The sequence below is a fragment of the Pseudochaenichthys georgianus genome, chromosome 19 (genome assembly GCF_902827115.2).
Source record: "Pseudochaenichthys georgianus chromosome 19, fPseGeo1.2, whole genome shotgun sequence".
Taxonomy (NCBI): domain Eukaryota; kingdom Metazoa; phylum Chordata; class Actinopteri; order Perciformes; family Channichthyidae; genus Pseudochaenichthys; species Pseudochaenichthys georgianus.
This window is the reverse complement of record NC_047521.1, coordinates 21,241,744-21,265,741: the sequence shown is the minus strand read 5'-3', so window position 1 is coordinate 21,265,741 and position 23,998 is coordinate 21,241,744. Positions and strand designations below refer to the sequence as shown.

The 23,998-nt window shown below is 39.1% G+C and overlaps 1 protein-coding gene across 12 annotated transcripts; it reads right to left on the bottom strand.

Moving 5' to 3' along the window:
* Window positions 1–68: 68 nt before the first annotated feature.
* mybpc2b (myosin binding protein Cb) lies at window positions 69–22,183 on the bottom strand. 12 transcript variants are annotated; one of them, XM_034107306.2, is made up of 33 exons: window positions 22,063–22,183; window positions 18,034–18,051; window positions 17,335–17,358; window positions 16,498–16,521; window positions 16,355–16,375; window positions 15,467–15,487; window positions 12,375–12,398; window positions 11,641–11,709; window positions 11,384–11,532; window positions 11,175–11,292; window positions 11,012–11,063; window positions 10,737–10,793; window positions 10,455–10,621; window positions 10,095–10,227; window positions 9,423–9,547; window positions 9,235–9,340; window positions 7,791–7,960; window positions 7,301–7,466; window positions 7,065–7,171; window positions 6,943–6,972; window positions 6,693–6,835; window positions 5,647–5,806; window positions 4,553–4,657; window positions 4,231–4,419; window positions 3,984–4,118; window positions 3,536–3,703; window positions 3,273–3,361; window positions 2,762–2,957; window positions 2,507–2,646; window positions 1,456–1,615; window positions 1,192–1,328; window positions 455–641; window positions 69–231 (listed from the first exon to the last, which is right to left on the bottom strand). In XM_034107306.2, the coding sequence occupies exons 1-33, from the start codon at window positions 22,082–22,084 to the stop codon at window positions 197–199; spliced, it is 3,447 nt and encodes a 1,148-aa protein (XP_033963197.1). In that variant the 5' UTR covers window positions 22,085–22,183; the 3' UTR covers window positions 69–196. The 12 variants fall into 12 exon arrangements, with proteins under 12 accessions (XP_033963197.1, XP_033963199.1, XP_033963198.1 ...); XM_034107308.2 differs by lacking the exon at window positions 12,375–12,398; XM_034107307.2 differs by lacking the exon at window positions 15,467–15,487.
* Window positions 22,184–23,998: the final 1,815 nt, after the last annotated feature.

The window sequence follows — 23,998 nt, the reverse complement described above, 5'->3', positions numbered from 1 at the left end:
ACTTATTCTTGTATACATGTTGTTTGTGTGAAAGAACAAACATGAAAAAAAGGAGAAAGAAGCCTATATAAAATAAACATTATTTATAGCACACATCAGTAGCTTTTATTAGATTCACTCTGTGACAGTGTGTATTTCACACACTGACATCCACATTCTGGTTCATATCATTTCACATTCTTTGCTGATCGGGTTCTCACTCCTCCTGCACCTTGTCGGGGTCTATGGGAACTGTGGAATGACAGGACAGATGATGAGAGTGAGATTTTGTTATACGCCCAAATTGTATTGTGTTTCATTTCCATGTTCAAACTATTTACTTCTGCTGCAGTTGTAAAAATAGACTGCCTTCAGATTTAAGTGTGTATTACATCATCAAAACTAACTAACAAATAATTATCAGTAAACACAACAAAAGAACCCCCTCCCCCCCTCTCATGCCCACTGTTCTTACGTCTGACGCTCAGCTTGCACTCCACCTCTTCCTTGCCCAGATCATTGACAGCAATGCAGGAGTATTTCCCTGAGTCAAAAGTGCCTGGCTTGCGAATGTTGAGGGTCAACACTCCCTGGTAGTTTCGCATCAGGAACTTGGGATTCTCACCGAGGATCATCTTGTTTTTCATCCAGACAATCTTGGGCTGAGAAAAAGTCACATGATAAATATGTTGCAATACATCTTATTCGTACAATACAAGCCTATTGTTTCTCACGATCTGTCTTGTTTCCTGTTATTTTCTGAATAGTGTTCGCCCCCGCTGTGTCTGTTTTTTCCTATGTTTTCCCTTCTGTTTGATTACCTGATCCTGTTCACCTGGTGCCTTTGTGATTTGCCTTCCCACCCCAGCTGTGTCTTGCATGAACTTAAGTTGTGGTTTTTTGTCAGTAGTTGTCAGATCCTTGTTCATGTCCAATGGAGAGTTTCGTTCAGTTTCTTTGTGTTGGAGAGATTTGTTACTTTTGTTAAGGCCCTGCTCAGCCTGAATACCTGCAATTAAGGGTATCATTCTGTTCAAACCTTGTACTTCCTGCATTTGGGCCCAACCTCCTCTGCTTTCAATCTAACATCGTTGGTAGATATGCATACAAGTCTTACTTACAGCAAACTTCCGAGCGTTATTTGAATGAAAACAGGCACCGTCCTCCTTCATCTTTTCACACTCCACAGTCTTTTTTAACATGCATATTTACCTTGGGGTACCCTTTGACGGAGCAGCTGATGGTGGTGCTGTAACCGGCCACTACAGATCTGTCGACAAGGGGCTGAGTAAACTTGGGCGCACAGGACTTGTCTTTCTTCGTGTAGGGTGCTCTCTTGATCTCCAGGTCTTTGGGGGAAGGAGAGACAACTTATTTAAACCCCATAAATCAGAAATGTGGTCCAAATGCCTTGACTCCACTGGGTGTCAAATGGAATCCACACCATGGTACTGTAAATACTGTACGGGAACACACCTGTCTTTGCAATGACAGCCGTGTTCTTGCAGAAGCACGGATCGTCGCTCCGGCCGCAGAGGTTTTCACTGTACACGCGGAACATGTACTCGTTGCCCATGATCAGATCTGTTGCTGTGCAGTTTGTCCGTCTGTTGTGCTCATAAACAGTGAACCATTCCTGGAGAAAGACATATGTTATAGTTACATTTAGAGAAGGCACTATTTTAGTTATTGCAGTTTTTCCAAAATGTGATGTTTAAATATGCAGCATCTAAATATGTATGTGATCATTTGCATACCTTTCCCGAACATTGGATAATGCAAGGAGGACAATTCTTATTTTATTTGGTTGATTAATTGAAATCTCTCTTTTGCTCAGTCCATTAAAGATACTGTGAAATCCATAAATAATTAATATTTTGTATATCTTAGGAATTACATGATAACTTAGGCTAGGAATGATATATGAACACACCCCTTTAAAACCCTTAGAATATAGATACATTTGTAAAGTATGGTATATTCAAGTAGTGGAGATTTCTGGATTACATTATAAGAACAATATTATTATTTTTCACAACAGGCTATAAAGATGTGTATTTTGAAAGACACTACAGGTAACAAAAATGTAACTTAAAAAATGATCATTTGGAAACTCAATGGATGCTGTATAGTAGCTGCCCAGGGATCTTGATACTGTCATGGGTTTAATTGAGTCTACATTTCACTGTGTTCTGTGCTTTGCATATTTGTGATGATAAGAAGTTCAATTGATTCAAATCCTCCATTAAGAATAAAAAAAACTACATTATTACAAACAAATTGTAACTGTTGCTGAATTTAGGAGAAATGAACTGATACAAATTGTTGTAAAATAAAACCTAATTTTGTATTTTGTATGTTTTCTTTCCAGTAGTCTGAAAGAGGTTATGTCATGAGAACAAAAGCCCAAACTCTCAGAATTAAACAGTGAAGAAACAATGTTTTTGACAAAAGTGTGAAAATAAAGAATATGCCAAGCAGCCATAGAGTTTTAAGTTTTAAACGCTACCCCCGTTTCCTCTCACACCTTAGTCTTCAGGTCTGCCTTTTGGATGGTGTATCCAGTAATCTCACAGTTGCCATCGTCCTTTGGGGACTCCCACTCCGTTGCTGCATTGAAGCCCCACACTTCTGTCACTTGAAGTTTCTGAGGAGGTCCAGGTTTATCTTAAAGAAATAAATGTCAGATTTGAAATGCAATTTTAGTTTTAACAAATTTGAGATAATCCAATGTGTGTTTTTCTTCAAACAACATTTAACAAGTAGCCCAGACAACACTTACCAACAATCTGGATCTGGATGGCAGCTCTGTCCTCCATGTTCTCGATCTTTAGCACCAGCTCATATTTCCCAGTGTGCTCTCTCTCTGCTGAACGGATGAAGAGGATGCTGTCCACGTTTGAGCTACGGATGCTGACCATAGTGGGGTCAATGGGCTGACCATCCTTGAACCAGGTTGCGACAGGGCGAGGCTTACCCTATTAGACACACAAACGACCCACTGCTCAGGAAGAGGATTTGCTCATAACTCATCGGTGATGAAAAAGATTGATGATGGCACGAAACGTTGCCAGTTAAAAAAATGCAGAAAAACCAGAGATACATTTTCAGCTCCCTCTTGAGCCACAAAATGCTTTTATTATATTATTTCAAATACTTCCAACCTCTGTCAAGCATTACATTACATTACATTACAAATAGTTTTAGTTCACACAATTTTACCACTGGTCTTTATCTTCATACAGCTTTTTGCGCAACGTATCTAAATCTAAAAGCTCGTATATGTTTCTAACCTGGAAGGGGATGGTCAGGTTGATCTTTTCCCCAACTTTCCTGATGAATCTTGTTCTCAGATCGCGGGGGAGGCGAATCTTAGGATACTCTAAAGCAGAACAATACATTTGATTAAAAAACATGTTATGATATTATGATAGTACTAAGCATGTGTCTTTAAATACCATGACAAGGCCTACAAATACTTTAACTGAATATGAGATGTAATCGATAAAAAAGGTCTACAAGTAGATTTGTTTGTTCACAACCTGTCCTGACTCACCCATGATCTCTCGGATGGTGACGGGCTGTCCCAGTGAAGCTGGAGGACTGCGGCCAGCAATGTTTACTGCCACCACTCTAAAGTCGATCTTCTCTCCCACGGGGAGGTCACGCACCACAAATCCTTGCCTCTCACAGAGTTCCTGGTTTGCCACCACCCACTCAGTATCTGAAATAAAAGAGAATTACATGAAGTAAATCACAATGTGCGTGGGATTCAATTCTGGTGACTTGTTATGTTTAATAGACTATTTTATGTAGGTTTAAAGATTTAACATTTCATTGATTATTATAGACCTTCATTCCCTTATTATGACTGTGTACTGTGCCATTTTTAAAACTGACCTGAGCTGTCAAATATGTCCATAAGTTATGACTGAATTTGAGAATGTTGTTAAATTGTCCAGTTATTGTCATGTTGTTGTAAGCAGTATGGTTGGTGTCATCACCTCCTTCCTTGCAGTATTCAATTATATAGCCATCCAGGCCTCCAGCTCCAATCTTCTCTGGGGCGAGCCACTTCAGGGTACATGTGCTGTCCGTCACATCGTGCACCGACAGACGAATAGGCTCGCTAGTTGCGGCTAAAGGTGAAAGAAAGAAGATTAGGAGGGTCCTTGAGTTGACTAAAGGTTCAGGATGCACAAAGGGAAGTAGCTGAGGAAGATTGAGTGCAAATAGGTTAGGGTTACGTACCAATGGGCATGAAGGGTTTGGAGGTGAGACTTGGCTGAGATAAACCAATGCTGTTTATAGCAAACACCCTCATCTCATAGTAAACACCTTCAATCATCCTCTTAGCCTCATATGTAGTTGGTTCATATACATCAAAGTTAAGCTTTGTCCATCTGGAGGAACCTTTCTTCTTCCTCTCCATGAGATAACCTGATGGAGGGAAAAAAAGAGAAACATTCATAATGGGCAGAATAATTATTTAAAACAAGTAACAGCAGTGAAAATACATTCTGTACGGCCAGGCCGTTTAATATAATTAAATATATTAAAATCCATCCTTTACCTTTGAGTGGTGCACCGCCATCAAATATGGGAGTATCCCAAAGGATGGTAGCGCAGTCCTCTCCCACTGATGTGCATCTGACATTCTCAGGGGGGTCGGGCACATCTTAAATAAGATCACAGTTACTGTAGTTTTAACGCAAACCAGAAAAGCTGGTAACACTTTATTTTGATAGTCCATATTTAACACTCTATAAGTCATCAGTTGACATTTAGTAGCATGTCAACAGCGTATTAACCAATATTCAACCTTACTATCTGTATATTGTGTCAACATCTTCAAAATTGACAATCAACTACTCAAAATCAATCTGTCAGTTGAAAGTCAACAGGGTTTGTTGACTATCTGTTGATAATCTGTTGAGAGTCAAGATGTCAACTAAAGATTACATTAGGCATTAGTTGATGATCAACAGATAAGCAGCTTTAGAGTTTAGTTGACTAATCTAGAGTTGGCTATCAGTATACCTTTAGTAGGCATTCTCCACTAAGCGTTTGTAGGCATGTGTTAGGACTATCCAATTAAAGTGAAACACAGTTGAGAACAGTAGAAAGTCTATAACCTATCAACAGAACACATACATTCATCCACTAATTATATGCAACAGACATGGGAATAAAGCGAAATGTTTTGCACAACTGATCACAAACTTTATTTATTCATTATGTATGTAATGTTTGAGTTAGAAACACCTGTTCCTGTTTTATAAGATAAATACTGAAGCCTAATGCATTCACTTGAGAAAAAAAGGTTTTTCACAAGAACTCACAATCTACAGATAGTAAGGTTGCATATCGGTTAATAAGCTGTTGCAAAAAACCTGTCGACAGTCAACAGACACTTTTTGTAAAATCTATACTGTAGATCAACACTTGAGATGTACCTTATATTCTACTGGCAGTTAGTTAAATGCATGTTACTTGTCTGTTGAAACAGTGTTGTTGAATGTCAACTGATGACTTGTAGAGTGTTAACTATATCAAAATAAAGTGTTACCGAAAAGCTTAAAACACAGATTAAAACTTTGAAAACTTGTAAATTGTAAACCACATTTCTGCAAATGCGTTACTATGGTTGTAAACAAAATCACTTACCCACAATCTTCACAAATATCATAGCCTTGTCTTCTCCAGCGGGGTTGGTCACACAGATGGTGTAGTTGCCCTCATCTTCCCTCTCTGCGCCCTCAATGATGAAGCAGCTCAGGTCTTTCCTGGCCTCCACCCGGATGCGCCCTTCACTCTCTGTGATTTGCTAACAAGCAGAAACAATTCTGTGTTTAAGTGCCTTACTTTGCACAAGTAATTCAAACCGGCACAGTTCATCTGACTTTCTGAAGATGGAATCCACAATTTAATCTTGAGAAAACAACATCTGGCTCTAAATATAAATGGGTCGAGTGTTACTTAGAATCACTTTTATTTTAACAAACTTGGGTGGCATTGAACGTGACACTTAAAAAAACAGGATGAAAACCACCTCTATTACAGTATGTGCACGGTTTGGAGCAGGTTTGACCTTAAATGCCTCCTAGCGCGGCTAACCTGCTAACAAGAAAAGCTTTCGGGGTAAATCACAGAGGCATTTGGACCAATTAGAGAGGGTCATTTGATTTCACCAGAGGGGCACTTTGTCAGCACATCAGCTTACCAGTGGTTTTAAAGTATTATATGTATGTGACATTAGGCCAAAGAAGTGGCATGAGGTTATCTAATTAAGGCCCAAGCATATCTTGTTTCTGAAATAGGTCAATATCATGGACAGACTATTTCATTAGCTCGTTTCTGGCCCTAACTGCCAGCTGGCACAATAATTCCCAGGGGTTGGGTCGAATTGAATCTCAACCGAGCAGCAGTTTTGTTTTCTGGTGAGCTAGCATTAAACTGAAGCCCAGAGGCCCAGAGGGATGGCAGAGTAAGGACAAACCAAAATAACAGGTAATGCAGCACACACATATTAGGCTGACCTTACAATATAATGGATGTCATGTTCATGAAGTGGTCATTTCTGTAACATGATTTCCTATTGAGGAAATCTGTTGTGTTAGCTAGGTGTTGCCTTCTGGACCTGATACATGTGCACAATACTGACAAGTTATGCCATTCAAAATGTGCGCTGACCCTTTACTTTCACTTCTTACTTTATCTCCTTTCGTCCAAACACAGGTGGGTGCTGGCTCTCCTGTGATCTCCACATCCAGACGGAGCTTGTTGCCTGCCACTACAATGATGGTGTTTTGGGAGACCATGTTTCCGGTGGTGTCCAAGTGGATCTTTGGAGGATCTGGCGAATGTACAACATGCAAAGGTAGAGTGCATGTGGACTTAGGTTTGAGATATTGTGATTAAGTTTGACGTATTTGTGAACTGAGATAATTAACGGCTACCTACCTTGTCTAGGCACATAGTCGACCTTAATTTCTGTTTTGAGAGAGAGAAAAACATGTTGAGAATGTTATAGGCTGCTAAAGATGAATGCATCCGTGAACACCGTTGAAATCACCCTTTCTCACCCAAGAAGTTGAGTTTGGCAGAAATTGAGAGAGCGTATCCATCAGGAATAAATGTGTAGTCTCCGGCATCCTCTGGCTTCACATTATCGATAAGCAGCCGATGAAACCTGAAAAAAGCAAGAGAGAAAAATATGGCGTAAAGAAAACACAATCTAAAGACAATATTAAGGAAGATGTGTCATCACAGTGATGACACATCTAACAAGGCTTTTAAATCTAATCATATGTCGGTTTACCTTCCGATGTGAGTCATTGTGATGCGGTCGCTTGCCACGACTTCCACTCCATCCTTGAACCACTTTCCTGTGACCTTTTCATCGGAAACCTCACACTTGAACAAAGCCTGGTCTGTTGCCCTGACTGTCAGATCAGCGATGTCCTGCAACACCTCCAGTTGTTTTTCTAAACAAGACATTGGAACAACAGCTCAGGCGGTGGAGAAGAGTGCGTGAAGGTGAAAGGGGGAGGGAGGGCAAGGTTCATGATGGCAACACCTTGACACCTACTGCCATGCGTTGTTAGTTTGTTTGTAAAGAGAGGCGTTAAGCCCTGAAGCCAGCAGTTAAATTCAGCTGCATCTTCATTTAAATAAGAGACTAAATACAGTATAATCTATATAGAATGAAGTCTGTTCACTTATTATTTTAACAATATAATTAAAAATAAACTACCTTTTATATTTTATAAACTCATATAATTTTTCAGAAGAACATTATTTGTTGGTACCTTCCACCTCCAGCTCTCCTTTGGTATGCCCCCCATTTGTCCAAGCATGGTACATTCCAATGTCATTCAGTGTCGCCTCCAGGATGATAAAAGTGTGCTTAATTCCATCTTTCTTGAAGCGAAAGTTTGGGCAATCGTGGTCTTTGACAAGCTCTATATCCTCAAAGAACCTGGAAAAAAATTGAAAATATGTGAAACAGGCCACTGCTAAATATTTAATACTAAATATAACGGTGAGCACAAGTCTTATGATTTCAGGAAGTGCTTTGTCAACATTCTGTGACTGCTTGAAGATTGCTTTGGAATGCATGAATGGGTTTTGGATTAATCAAGGAAAAAGTGTACTGGTTGGACTCTTAAAAGTGGGGTAGGTACATTTCAGAAACCGGCTCGAGATACACTTTTTGTTATATTCCATGGAATGCTCTTAACATCCCGATAGCAATGAATATCGTAAGTGCTTTGACAAAAAATCCATAAAAAAATGTCATCTGTAGAAGCCGTAATACTGTAAAAAGTACAACCTGCCTGTCAGCCTCCCATCGGGGCACAAACTTATCTCGTGCCCTCATTGGTCATGTGCGCGTTCGTGTGTGTTGGAGGAGGGGCTCTGTAAGGAAGAGGCAGATTTTCTCCGGTTGTGTATTTTCAAATTCTAGCGATCTCGAGCCGGTTTCTCAAACTTACCTACCCCACCTTTAAAAAGATACTATGTTTCCTTATATTATTCTTAGTATTATCAATTAAATCAAATTCCATGCAAACAGATAGACATATTGATGAAAATGTCCAATGAAACAAAGGCACAATCAGAATGAGTTTTGTATTCATTTGAAAGGTTTCTCCCTTTGGACGTCATTCTGTAAACAGACTGTGGTCCCCATAATGTCATAATTACCAGTATACAAACACATACACATTAAGTAATACAAACCATACACACAAACATAAATCTTCCATCACACTTAAATCTTTCAATCAATCTCTCATTTTGCATTGTGAAAATGCTAAGTGCTTATTCCCCTTATTTATTTGATCTTTCAGTTTGTAGGTATACTTGCAAAGCGAAATTGTGCCGAGTCACATTACAAAAGCCATATCTAGACTTGGGTTGGAAGTGTTCATATACAATACGGTGGATGATATAAAACGTTTTTTTTACATTTGGAAAATTGAAAGAATTCAGTTGTTTAAAAAATGAAAGGATTCAAATGAACCACAATGATGCTGGTGTCTCTATTACGCTGTTGAAAGAACTTCACACTTTGATATCCATATATTTGGGGGATGACATTTACGTGAAACAATTGTATATGAGACATGCACAATGACAGATTCTAAAGTACAAAAACAAGTTGATTTTTGCAAAGTTGTCTTTTGGTTCTAAATGTAATCAAGTCGTAAAGTTGTCGAGGCTTTATTGTTAAATTGCAGATATACTGACCACATGACGTGGGCTCCCTCCTCTGACACCTCAATCTCAAACTCCACTCTCTCTCCGACGACCACGTGATAGTCATCCATCAGTTTGGTGATGGTCACAGGGGGCTCTGGGCAGGGCAGAGATGGACGTTAGAATTAAAAAATTCAGCAGGAACTCAATGTTAATGCCACAATGTTTACATAATGTACCTTTGACGAACACCTCTGTGAAACACTTGTCCTCTCCAACAACACACTCGTACGCAGCATCATCAGCCAGGGACGTCCTATTGATGGTGAGGGTTCTGACGTTTCCTGAACACTCCATGATGTACCTTGAAATCATTTGAAAGTATTCTTTTATTAAACAATTTACATGTTTAAGTACAAATGTTTTGAAATGATAAAAAACGTGATGTTACTTAAGTTCATGTTGATCATTATTTTTGAAAGAGTAGGCTTTTGTCTAACAGACCCAGTTTATGCATTTTCACATAAGCCATAGATTTGGCTCACATTCAGGCCTTACAATTTAAACATTTTAGGTGTTTCTATCCTGGGGGGTGTATCTAGATTTGGTTTACAGGAGGCATAAGATGTCTTGGAAGTGAGACCTGCTTAATCCTCTGGGAGGATCCTTATGAACGCCTAAAAATAAAACGTGTTGATGGCAGCGTCATTTCTGAGCATGACTTTTGGCGCAGATCATTTTAGCAGAGTATTTTTAAAACGCTGCCTTTCAAGTCCATCTAACCTCAATGATTAATGTCATACACCCAAACTTAAGCAAATGTCTTGCATGGATTCTATAAGGTCACAAAAGACACTTGGAATGGTCTACGTGAAATACATTGATGTGTGTGTGTGTGGTTTGGTGTGTACTTGGCTGAGGGTTTGATCTCCTGGCCATTCTTCAACCATTTGACCTGGACGTTGGGGTCCATCACCTCACACGTCAGGACAATTTTCTTGCCTTTCAGTACTGAGTAGCAAGAATCAAGCCTCTTCAGGAAAGCTGGGAATTCAGGAAAAAAGAGAAACATTTTAAGAATTAGCAACTCATCAGTTAGTTAAAACCTCCCATCTCTTTTGTGTCCAGTTTCATGGTGCCCTTGCTCTTGCCTACTTCCCTTCCCTGCTAACCTACCCTATTATCTCTCCTTAGGTTAACCCTCACCCCTTAATTAAATGAATTAACACTCCTCTACTACTTCCCCTCTCTTCCACTCCTGCTTAACCTACCCTCGCTGTGCTTTGGCTCGACGACCTTCATCTTCTTCAGACGTTTCAGCATGCCCCTCAGGTCGGTGATGCCATACTCAAAGGCGATTTTCTCATACTCGCTCGGATGGGCACTCTTAAGCAATTCCCACACGTCTATCTCTGGTTTCTCTATCCTTTTCTTCTTCCTGTTAGTAAAGGGAAAGGGATATATGTCATTTGGAATAGAGAAGCTTTACAAATTGGAACAATCATTCTGTGTACTTGATAATATTGCAAACCAAACAACGCTCAGCTTCTCACTTAGTGGCTTTCAGCAGAGCACTGAAATCCAGATTTCCGTCGTCCTCTCCACCATCTCTGCGTGTAGGGAAAGACACATATACAAAGCATACAATTTACATCTAATGACATGACAATGACACATTAGATGTACTATTTTTTCAAATTGACTGGTGCTGAAAGAAACATTAACACACATGTTATAAATAGTCTATGCATCCTTTTACACTCTTGTGTATTCACACACATGCGCACTAATACCACTGAGGTTGAAATGCAAGCCCCTGTGCCCTTACGCTCTCTTGAAGGCTGACAAGATATCTGCCTGCTGCGTGTCCTGCTGTGCAGCTGTAACAAGAGAAGTTGCAGAGAGCGCACATTAAGGCTGGATCAGATAAAAACATCAGCATGTTTGGAACGTGTGGCCGCCTCGGCAGGCTAGAGTCCGTTTTCACTCACCCTCAACAGAGATCTCAAATGTGGAACTGTCACACTTGTCTTTTGCCGTCACCTCGCACCTGAAGCCTCCTGAATCTCCAGCGACCAGTTTGATGATCTTCATTTCATAAGTATAGATCTTGGGGGATGAAATTAACTTTGCTTAATTACTTCTTAGTTTCTTGTTTCTTTTTTAGATAAGGGGATACGATTTCCTGTTCGACACCAACCTTGGTATTCCTGTCATAGGTTTCTTTGAACTGCATATGTTTTCCAGCTTTGCTGCCAAGGTCCATCCACTTGCCCTTCAGCCATTTCATGGTGGGTTTTCTTGTCAGGGTGGTCGAGTCCACCTTGGCGATGATAGTGATATCCGATCCTGCAATTCACAAACAATGAACAATTTACTCGTATAACATTATGTTAACAAGTTGACACATTATGAATTGCTACGGTTTTCTCTCATACATCAATTAACGTTTCTAACCTGCAACACCGACTATAGCCTCTGGCGGCTTCTCGACGAAGAGCCCACTGAGTGAGGTATTCCCAGACTCTGAAAGAAGGAGAAAAAGGTTTTAAAAGACTTTAAAAAACCAAAAAAGCCCTTTAATGGCATTAACAATGTCCACAGTGTGCAACAAAACGAAGTGCAACGATCACATTGAAAAACTTGGACATTTTTACGAACCATTAACATGTTCTTATCACACCTACATACACAGACTGCGCACATACAGCATAATGAAACTCAGCAAACACTGAACCAACCAACAGCATTTGGCTCAAAGAACTAAAGGAAAAAAACATGTACAGCAAAAAGGCCTTCATCTGCAAATAATCATTACGAAATATCCGATCATATCACAAATCAGCACTTTGTCGAAGCTATCCGTACTTAGACACAAACTAATTGGTATCATTACCAATTAGAAGATCCAGAATGCAGAATCTGACTTTGCTAGGTACAGTAAACATCTACACCGGTCGACAGCGATACAGTACAACACTTTCTACAGAAAACAAACATTGCATTTGACATTCAAGGTGCAAATCAATCAATAATGTATATTGATTAAGACTTTGATTATAAGTTTGTATCATTATTTGGCATTATATTGAATAACACTCAACAACACATGCATACATATGCTTTCATTGCATTTTATTGCATGCATTAGATGGTTACAGTCCCACTCAGTGCCTTTAGCTAGCCCTTACCCTCCTTTGCATTCTTTGCCTCAGCTAGGGGAAAAAAAACGTATGGAAGTATAACAATTTGCAGTTATACTGTACCATAGGTTTATGCAAACCAAGGGAAGAGAACACTTTTCAATTCTGTAGAATTATTACATTAATATTGCACACAGTGGTAACAATTAAGAATTAAGATCGTGACTGTTATTATCAAATCAAAACAGAAAGTAATCAAATTAGTTGATTACTGTACTTTTAATCACCAAACTAGTAATACATTGAAATCGGGGTGATTACTTCTTTTGGACTGATATTGCAGGGATACTCGTCACAACGTAGGCCATTACTTGACTTGACCACATACAGAACATTTGTGACATTGGCCGCTACTACCACTCAAGTATCACACAAAATACATTTCATAATCATTCGTATCAAAGTTTGTCGCATTTTTTATCTGAAGATACCATAAGATACAACTCTGGGCAAATTGTACAGGATGTTCTTAAAATATTCAAAATGTTTCCAATACTGGTGCAAGTGCCACTAATCAGTCGCAACTGGCCAACTATTAGTAATCCCCTCCCACACAAATTATTCCCCCAATGGGTATGGCTTGAAACAGCCTTGCTATGATAAGCACTTCCTACACAGAAATTCTCTCTGATAAACACGGAGGGAATGAACCGAGGAAACAAATGTTAGACATGAAAAATAAAACCGAAACCAATATATGCTGTGTATCTCACATTTCCTCCCACAGGGTGTATATACTTTTTCATTAAAATCGTATCCCAAGAGTCACTTAACACAATGTTATTGAACTAAGGTAAATGGCAGATTGGTCTTAGTGTAAGCCTGTTCCAGCGGCTAAAATTGGATATGGATTGCATGGCATCGAAACACGAGTTCTGACCAGAGAAAAGTCTCCTCAGGTTTCTCTTTGAACTTTCCTCAGCTGCTCTCTTTGGATTAGGCCTAGCGTGCTAGCCATGTTACCAAGCCGGCTACAATGTTGAATTCAATCTCTTCACCATGTAAAATTAGCATTTTGCTGAACCTAGCATGCCCAAGAGAAAGAGTTCTCCCATTGGGGTAAGCACAAAGCTGATTGTGAGAACCACAAGGTGTTTCTATTGTGCAGACTTTTCACTTGCTGAGCCGTTTTACTTATGCTCCAGTTTGTCCCTAATCATGCACTGCCACACTTGCTTGTCTTTTCTTTTCAATTCTTATGTTGAGCTCCCCCTGGAACAGCTGCCAAACGGTATATATTTCTTCCCTTTGGGCAACCAATGGTACTCTACTGCAGAAGGAGCTTGTTGAGTCCAATATTCACTGATGGACATTTATGCCAGGCGTGAAGGACAATGAGATACACATTCATAAATGCAAAAAAGAGATAAACGGATCGGAAGAAGCTTCCAGAAGCATCACAGGACCCATGCCACAAGAAATGTACGGTTGTAAAATTTAAGTCGGTAACCCAACATAATGACCTTAACTTAACCTCTCCTTACGTCAACAGGCCATATTTCAGGGCAATTTGTTGGTCTCAAGTCACTCCCCCTCCCCATATATAGCAGCCGGGTTATGAGGACATAAAGCAGCAATGCCATTATTTGGGTCTGTGCCTACCACCTCTCCCCTGCATACCTCAAAAGTCCATCACCCAAGTCTTGCCAAACGTGTCAACTGGCCTATCAAGGAAGCAGCCATGATGGAGAATTTAACAATCCTCTAGGCCTGCCAGGCTATATGGGGTAACGTCGCCTCGAGACTTGCAGAGCTGATAAATGCTACACAGTTCTCCTAAACATGTCCCAATGTGATCTGCACAGAAGATAGCAGACGTCTTAGTTGCTATAAAGGCACGGTTAAGCCAAAAGTTAAAGGATATTTTACATATCCTGTTACCCATATCCTTTCTCCATCATCTACTCTGATCAGTCCAGACAGAGCAGACATCAACCACTACACTTTGGGAGCTGGGCCCCTGAAAGACCATGGCAGACATGGATAGCTTTAATCTTTCATGTTGCTCTTGAAGTGTAAAACCTGAGTAGTAGTGCAACCCCAACATTCTGACTTATGATCAACTGCAAGGCTGTGATACAAGACCTTGGTTTGGTGAGTAGACCCTAAAGAGGCCTTGGGCCTTCAGATATAGGATGTGACATGCACTGGCATGTATTTTCCGTGAGCAGTTTGGAGCCATAACTTTGATGTGCTGGCTATGATATATTGGATGAGCTCACTTCTTGAGCTCTCATTGCCATTTCCTAGCACAGCATAATGTTAATAAAAGTGTCATTTAATAAGCTGACACTTTGTATACTGCAACAGCTGCTGTGGTTTGTCGATGACTGTGACACATATAGCACAGCTGTGTTTCCACTCTCATTGTTAAAATTGCCAGAGGGACAAAGGCAAAGGGGAGCTGGTATCATAGCTCACAGATGGGATGGGATGTGCAACACTCTGCACATGGGGAAACACATTCTGAATCGAAAGAACATAAACACTATCATTTGTCAGTGAGGGTTTCCAGTGGCATAGGACAGAAGTGAATGAAACAGGGCTCATAGCACACACTGAACAGCAAATTGTAACACTTTAGTCAGCCCCTCACGTCTCTTTAACACGGCCCAGGATCTGGTAAATTTTAGACCTTAGGTGTGGCTTATTCTGAGGGTATCTACTGCAGAGCTGCACGAAGCTGCAGGCTCTGAGGGGGATTTTCATGGGAGCTGTAAGATATGAGTGCTGAACCAAGTGGAGCCACACTGCATGAATCTACAAGTTTCCTACAGAGGTAAATAAGAACCGTGTTTCGAACATAAGTCAAAGATGGCTCGATTACAACTACGGTTGCTTGAATCGTAAAAAGCTATTGAACAATGTTGTTATTTCAGTCCAAATCGAAGTAAATCACACTGATTTCAAATAATAAGATATACTCAGGTCCACTCAACACTTTATATATTATGTGACATCTTGACTAGCACATAACACCAACATCTTACTAAATGTTATAAACATTCAAACCATACTTTTGAATGGACAAAAGTTAATTTTCAGTATGCACTTCACTAAAAACATCAGTCTTTCCTTACCATCCCCATCAGCATCTGAATCTGTTGCAGACAAGGAAGCAAACTTAACTGAAAAAAGCAACTAGGAAGGAAACGCTTGTTTCACGTGATTTCACGTACAGTTGTAACAGAGACCAATGAACAAACAGAAAACAGAAGCACCATGCACCATCAGATTTCAGGGTTTTCCTTTGACATATTTAATGTTACTGCATGCAATAAATGTACACAGATGAATAGAAATACATGAAATTACATAACAACTAGAAGCACAGAAACTAGAATGTAAAGTACAATATACACTTGTACACTTAAACAAAAAAATTGTTACAAAACTGACCATGTTGCACGAGCAACAAATAAGCAAACCAGGCTCAAATTCACACACCATATACTTCGGAGTATATGTATATATCAGTCCAGAAATGACAAAATTAGTTATTTAAGTTAATTACGTGAGTGAAAATCAGAGCACGACCTTCCACAGTTTCTGGTTTCTGGTTATCCTCTTTTCGTTGATGTGATTCCCTCCCTTTGCTTCCTTCCTTCCATGTAATTAATTACAGTCTATTACTACATTGGACCAGACACACTAAGGATCATATTGCAATAATTGATTTACATATTTATCATATTCAGTTTGCATATGAATTGTGTTTCATGTATTTTTGTCTGGATATTTGTCTGTTGATGTTGGACATGGAGCTGCTGTGACGCAAGTCAAATGTCAGACTTGATCTGACAAATAAAGTAATATCGTATCGTATTTAACAAGAGTTAACAAGAGTCATGCTGATACTTATTTTCCACACTGAGAAGCCATGTATGCACTTTATGTGAATACATGGTATGGATTATGTTGACAGACATATTAAACTAGGACGTTCAATGCACAGGATTCTGCCTTACCTCCATCTGCGGGGGGTTCATCTATGGGAAATGAAGGAACAATTAGCTCCCCGTATGTAATATTCATTATATCTAGTCATAATTGAGGAAGCTGATGAGAAAGTTAATTGAAGGTTTATTTCCTGACACTAAGCGGTGCCTACCATCGTTCGCTGGCTGTGGTTCAGCTGGGCAAATAAAAATCATGGTTAAGTGATTGGAAAAAGGAATGATGATGACATCTGGACAAGTTTACATTTCTCGGGATTAACTCAACCAAAACGCACACACACAGAACAGATGCAGATATCTGTTCATGCTTCACATGCCTGCAGTAAACTGTGACCCAAAGGTCAATGTGAAAGTTCACAGATGGGGGAAATTCAGAGAGTTGCAGTCAGTCAGTGTATATTGAAATCCACACAAATCGCTTGTCTTGTCTACATAAAGAAAATTGTTATACAATCTAAAACTCAAAAGGGCCAACATGCTAAACAACACAAACTCATTTATTTTAACAACAAAAATAGGAAACAAAAACATGAATTCCCATTAAATTGGTCCCCAAAACACAAGGAAAAAAGTAAAGGGTAGACATGATGCTGTGATACACGATACACACATGTGCATGACATCACTGCTGATATCTGACAGTAGACTTAAAAAATACACTAAGGAAAGAAAATCTGTTACCACACACTCAAGATTCCTTTCATATGTGACATGCTGTGGGCTAGCTAAGAATTGGTAATACGCTGAATCAAAGCAGCTTTACAATTGCATTATCTCCCTTAAGTCGCTCCATGTTGTCTCATATGATACAATTTATCAACTTACACCAAAACCTGTATTATTCAGATAAGTACCCGGACTTATTAGTCCAAATGCGTTTCTCAAAACTCAACTCAATCCCACACCATGTCACATATTAACAATGTGTGAGTGCACTAAATCACTCAATGTAACAAAAAGAGGAAAAAACTAATATAATTGTCCCTCACCCTCTGCAGTTGGCTCCTCTGGTGCTAAAATAAGTGTATTTTTGTTAGACATGAAAATGTATACCATGGTCACCGCTTTTAAAAACATATACACTCCAACAGCTGAGCTAACAGATCTTATCGGTGGGGATCACATCAAATCCAGACGGGTATCACATGACCACACTCAAATATGGCTTGTGAAAATCAAAGCATTTTTTCCTCTTGTGCCATCTGTGTTGCTACAACCTTTGAAGACAGTTGAGTAAACAGCTTCTGTAATCTGATAATGTACAGAATAACAGATCCTCCGTGAAAATGACTGAAGGACAAAATGAAGGGCGGTGCCGGCCATCAGCGTACCGAGCCGGCCGTCAACGGCCCGCTGACGACCGGCCGTTCTGTGATTCTCCAGAACACACAGATGGCCAGTCCGCCTACCCTGTATTCCACCGGGTCACCGCAGCGCAGACGGACCCGGTGGAATACAGGGTCTACCGCGTTTAGGAACCGTTAAGCAGAACCGAATTTGTGTATTTTGTATGGGTACCCGGTACCCGGCATTTTCTTATCGGTTCTCATCTGGAACCGAGTTTCGGTTCCCAACCCCATAGGCCTATATGGGCAACAGTGAAAATGTGAGAGCTATAATCAAGTCACTACGTGATAATGTAGCCCACCAAAGGCCAGTGGACAAATGGTGTGGATGAGTGAACTTACCCTGCTCCTCCGGTTTCTCTGAGAAACAGAAAAAGAAGGCAATTAGAAACTACTATCGTACAGACACAAATGAACAACATATGTTTTACTTTAATTGGGTTGACCTTTATATCTTAAATAATTTGAGGCAATTATGGATATGTTTTGCCTCTTATATAAACCTATAGCTTATTACATTTTGCTGGATGTTCGTCTGAAACAGATGGGTTTATTTAAAATAATGTAATGTATATCGAATGTTTATCTAGTTTAATTGCGTAGCTAGTAATCTTAGAACATAACTCTATACTTTCCAGTCTTAAACTGAAGCCTTAATCAAGACTTAACCAGTAACTATTTCAACACCCATTGATACATAAATAAACTGCAACGTCTTTACCGATTTGTGAAAATAGTATTACGGCCATGCTGGAGCTGTGAGAGACAAATAGGCAATATGATATGATGATGGCGCACTGTGGGTGGGATTGTTGGACCTAAAACTGGTAAAAGGAAATTCTCAACTGAAATAGAGGCGTATAATATACCAAACTCCTCAAGTGTCTCCCTGGAGGCCACTGCAGTAGCTATTAAAGGCCAGGAACGGTGTCTTGTGATTACCCTGAGGTCATGCCACGTTCCTTGAATAGTCAGACCCACTTGACCTTGCAGGCGGTTATGATCGCCAAATTTACGGCTAAAATTGAAGCTACATTGTATCCACTTGGCTTTTAGAGAAGTTTAAGTGTATAGTTTCGTATTATAATTATATACATACTTTATATCTTATTAGCATTGTATTACATTACATTAAATGTTTTACATTTACATTATATTTTACTTGTTATAGACGCTTTTATCCAAAGCGACTTACATACTAAATACTGAATACACCCAGGCTAACATGGCTTCTTACATACAAGGATAAGTCTATAAAAAAAAAATGTAACACAGACTGTTACTTTGTCTGTACGAAAGAGAAAATGTGCATACTATATGACTTCAGTGTAAATACTTGATTTCTCCCGTGAGAGGATTTAACACATGCATCGAGTGTTATTCTGCATCAGCATCTGCTAACTCAATCCACTTGGGGTGAGAATCTCTACCATCTTCAACAAGTTTGTGATAAAGCGGGGTAATCAACTTTCTGAACAGCTGTTCCTCACAGTTTAAATGTCCCCCTCTGAGACTGTCTGCACTCTCATATATTGGCGAAGTTGTCAAAGTGGTTGTAGATGTATAATTATTAGATATGTTTGTTTGTTTGTTTGTTTCCTTAGGGGGATTCCTTTTTTAAATGCGTTCCTTCTTTTGTTGTTCTGTGTAAACAACCTCTCTGTAGTACTGTATTTTTCCACTGTTACCTTTAATTTATTTCTGGAAGCATAACCAGATCTGAATATGTATTATATTTGTTGTTGCTCCATCTTTATTGGTTATCCGGGGTCATTCAAGGTACTGCGGGTCTTCACCTCACAGTTAGTGTACATGTCCGTGTTTACCACAACTGGATTTACAGTGTGTGTAATGTTCCAGACATTAACTAAGGTAAGTGTGACTCATCTCACATCTCTGGTTGCCAACATGCAGCAAAGATGTAATGAAGACATCTTGAAGTAGTTAAGGGATTGACAGGTGGAACATTTTTATTTGAGGTGTCTTTGAACCACTTATTATTCTGAAAGTATAATATTGAAAGATGTATATAAATCTAGTGGGCTGGTGACTGGATTTTGGATCTCACATAGTGCCTTTATCCATGGTTTATTTTCTGAAAAAGCGTTTCATGCCATTGTTCGTGTATCCTCAGAAAGATAAACAGCGTTGAGTTAAACCTTAGAGAGCAGTTCAACTTTGGCTTCATCGTTTTTCATCAGGTCATAATGTTGAAAGCAATTACGACCAACAATCACAAAACTGTCATGTGCTTGACTCACTGCATCAGGTAACGTTCTGGATGGAAGTGACATATTGCATAATGATTTATTCAAGCTGGGACTGCAAAGGATTTACAGCCAACATTTGATACGCTTGGATGTGTGACACTCTGTGAACTTATGGGGAATACAAAAAAACAGACTCAAAAAGGTCAGGGGTTGCTAGGGAGTATTTTTAGCGGTTATAGCTAAGAGCGAGATCTGGCTGAAGTGAAGCAGCAAAGAAAACATTTCAACTCTTCTCGAGTGTAAATTCAAAAGTAATTTATGTTATATATTATATTAGACTGATTCTTAAACCGACCTTTATGCTCAAAGGTTTTGAATTTGGCCTTGAATGACAGAGAGATAGGAGGTGCAGACATTGAGGAAAGTGGGATCCTATCCATATAACACGAATAAACTGGCTATATATGGTGAATTAAAGAAGTGCCCAGTTATGTTCCTCAGATAAAAATAAAAAGCCTATCTTAGATTTGTGAGGAGAACCAGAGACAGATGCTAAATGAGTAGCAAAGTGCTAATAAGTCCAGCAAAGCCCTTTCAATTCATTTACAGAGCACTGTCGACTTAGAAATAAGATTGAGAGGCTCAACACTTTTCTTCTTGGCCAGTAAAACTCAGCTCCTATAATGGACTCATCCGCTATGACAGTCAGTAAGCTTAGGTTTCCGTCAATTCAGTGATTTAGAGCCCCGCACGGTCGAAGTGGAGGATGGGTGTCTCCACAAAAGAACGAAAACTATTTATGAGAAAGTAGTGTTCACCCAAGAATGAGAGACTTTCACAACAGCAAGATAAATTAGCAAACATTAAATGAGATTACTCTCTGTTATGTATGATGAAAGTGTTTTTAAAAATCATTCATATTAAACATTAAGAAAATGTGCTTCAGGGTTATTTTACGCAGAATAGCCTACTTACAGTATAAACTGTATTGTATTCAAAGTGATACCAAGTTTAACTATTGTAAACAACAGTACGTGAGGCATGTCAGTGTCAGCAGCTAGCATGAAACACAACCTCCATACAGCACAGTACAAATATAGCTGCTGTATCTGCTGTATTTTTTTTGGTAACTTTCCAGTTCAGTCAGCAGCATGGCGCTCTGTCTGGTCTGAAGTCAGTAACATACGGATTATGTCATAGCAGCTGGCCGTGATCATTTATGTGATTTTAAGTATTATTAGTGGTCAGAAAACAGCAAGTAGCCAATAAGGGACATGTGTCCTCATCACATGCCGGATTTGTTTAGCCTTTGTAATGTCATTATGAATTACTCTTTATTATAACGGACAAGTGAACACTGTTATAAATCGTATACAAAATGTTTTTGCACAATTTAAAGTGTTTAGTATGTTTTGTTTCATTTTTATATTGACACAAACATTTCAACATGATTTAACTTGAGTAGTGTATTTTCAATATAAAATCGTATTGAATTAATTTGACAAAATGTTATTTTATTATGAGTCTCCTATCACTTCTGCTCCCAGACGAGGTCGAATTTTGTGAAACTGTCTGCATAAGGAAATTCAACACGTGTCATGACAGTAATCGATGAGGTCAACTGATAGTTTGTGTTTTCCTCACCTTCGCAGTTAACAGCTGCTGTGGGTCACACAGGGTTTATCTTTTTAAATCTGATGCTTATTTTTGAGCCTCCCAGTATAATAGCCTGAATTTAACAATAACATATTCACCTTTTATCGACCAAATGTTCTCATCCCTTTGTATCTGGTGCCAGTATATAGACATCATGCTATTCACCAAATACATCTTGTCTCATTAAAACATAATTTATGTTTTGTTGTTGTTGATCAGATCATCTTTTATGACACACTAAATATTATAAAAGTGCATATTTAATAATTGATGTTAGACATAAAACAAAATAAAATAATTATCTTTCAATAATTAAAACAAATCTGATATCTTAAACAACCCATACATTTCTGTAACATCCTCAAACATAAAGTATGTTATAAGTTTGACAAGCAAATGTATTTCAAACCAGGCAATCCAAATGCAAGCGTCAATATTTCCACTGAAAGCCAGTCTCCAAACTAATTACAGTGAATAATGTTTTCTCAAAAAAGTATCTGCATACCTTCAGGGACTGGTTCAGGCATGGTTATCCCTGTGTCTCTTCTTTGCTGCAGCAACACTGAGGGCTTGTGTGCTTATTCCTTTTATTTCTTCCCCCGCTCTCTGTTATTCAAAGCTCTCCTGGCACTCAAGTCACACACACCCTCCAGTGAGCGAAGAGCATGAGAGGCTGACGACACCCTTAAGGATACCAAGAAGGGGAGCTCTCAGAGTGAGAGTGAGCTAAGGTAAGAGGAGACAACAAGGTGAGCTGGTGGTGGAAAAAGGAAGCCAACACATTATAGATGAGATTAATAGACTGAAAAACCCTGTTGAGCTCTAGAAATACAGAATAAACTTTAATGATCCACAAATGTCTTAATTGTTGACACATAATCTAGCGCCTTTTGGTGTGACACTAATTTTGGATCATCTCCTCTTATATCCCACATAAAAAAAGGATTTGCATATCTGTTTCTGTGGTTTCTTTTTAGTACACTGCTACACTTGATAATCCTCAGGATGGACTGCATTGGCTTTAGGAATACATCAATAAAAAGAAGACATACAACTAAGTATTTGAAAGGGGGTTTATAATACTGTCAGCTATTGATGCATGACACCTTTTGACAATAACAATATTTGGTCACACATGGAGCAGGTTAGCAAACGTTGCATTTTATTTGCAACTATTATTTTTGTAATTAATCAGTTAAAGTGATGGCCTTATACATTACATTGTATGTTTTTCTTACTCTCTGAAAGATGTTGATCCATAATATGTTGATGATCTATCTTGATATTTAGCTAAAGAATATATGACATTGTTGTGAATGGGCTTATTCGCTCTTTGGAGGTGTTTGTGAAGAAGACAGATATAATTCTTAGATATGTACGGTAGCTGGATCCAGCAACTGGTTAGCTTATAGCTTAGCTTATAACAACTTTAAACAAGGGGAAACCGTTAGCCTTGAACTTTCCAAAATGAACATAACATGCCTACAAAGGCCTCTAAAGCTAACCAAAATGCCATATTTAGTTTCTCCAAACCTCAAAAAAGACTACCTCATAATCAAAGTAAACAAGTGTAATCAATATGATATGATTAAAGTAGAGTAAAGGAAAGTATCTTGTTGATGCACGGTCCCTGTGATTGTTTTATTATGATAGCATATATCTCGTTGTTTGATTATGTATGTATTAAAGTGCACCTATCATGCTATTTTTAGGCAAAAGTATAGGTCTCAAATATATAAAACAATATATATGAAAAACATGTCTATGAAGTGTTTTGCTCAAAATACCAAACAGATCACCCGTTCTAGCCATGCCTCATATCCCTCTATTTCACTTCCTGTTTCAAAAGTGCTGATTTTGGGTATAAAGCTTTATAAAAAATTGATAAAAATAAAAAAGAGGGGGCTGAGCTCATGCGGGACCCGGCAGCTACTGTCTAAACTAAATACTGCCGTGATGAAACGCCATATCATGGATTATTAAGGATTATTTCTGAAACAGTTTGGAGCTCAAAGGCTTTCTCTCTTGCCGGTTATACCACAAGGTGAGTTCCTTTTTATTTCCTGTTTCTTCACACACACGCTCTCCAGTACAGGTTAGCTCTGAGTGTTAGCGATGCTAATGTAAACACCGACCATATTACGTCCAAAACAGTCATGCATTGTTTCTGACAGCAACTTTCTGATAGTGCCGTGGGTCCACATTTCCGATATTAGGTCATATCGGCCGCAAATCTAGATCAGCTCCGTTGTAGCCCCGTTTTTTGGAGATTTGGGTACACAGGAAAAGAGAGGGTTTTATTTTCTGATGCTGCGTGAGTTCCCTGACACACCGGGGACACATATTTATGTATAAAAGACATAAAAAAGTGCATTTTGCATGATAGGTCCCCTTTAATACAAAAGTAGATATGTAAAGAGGATTGAGCTGGTAGGCCTACT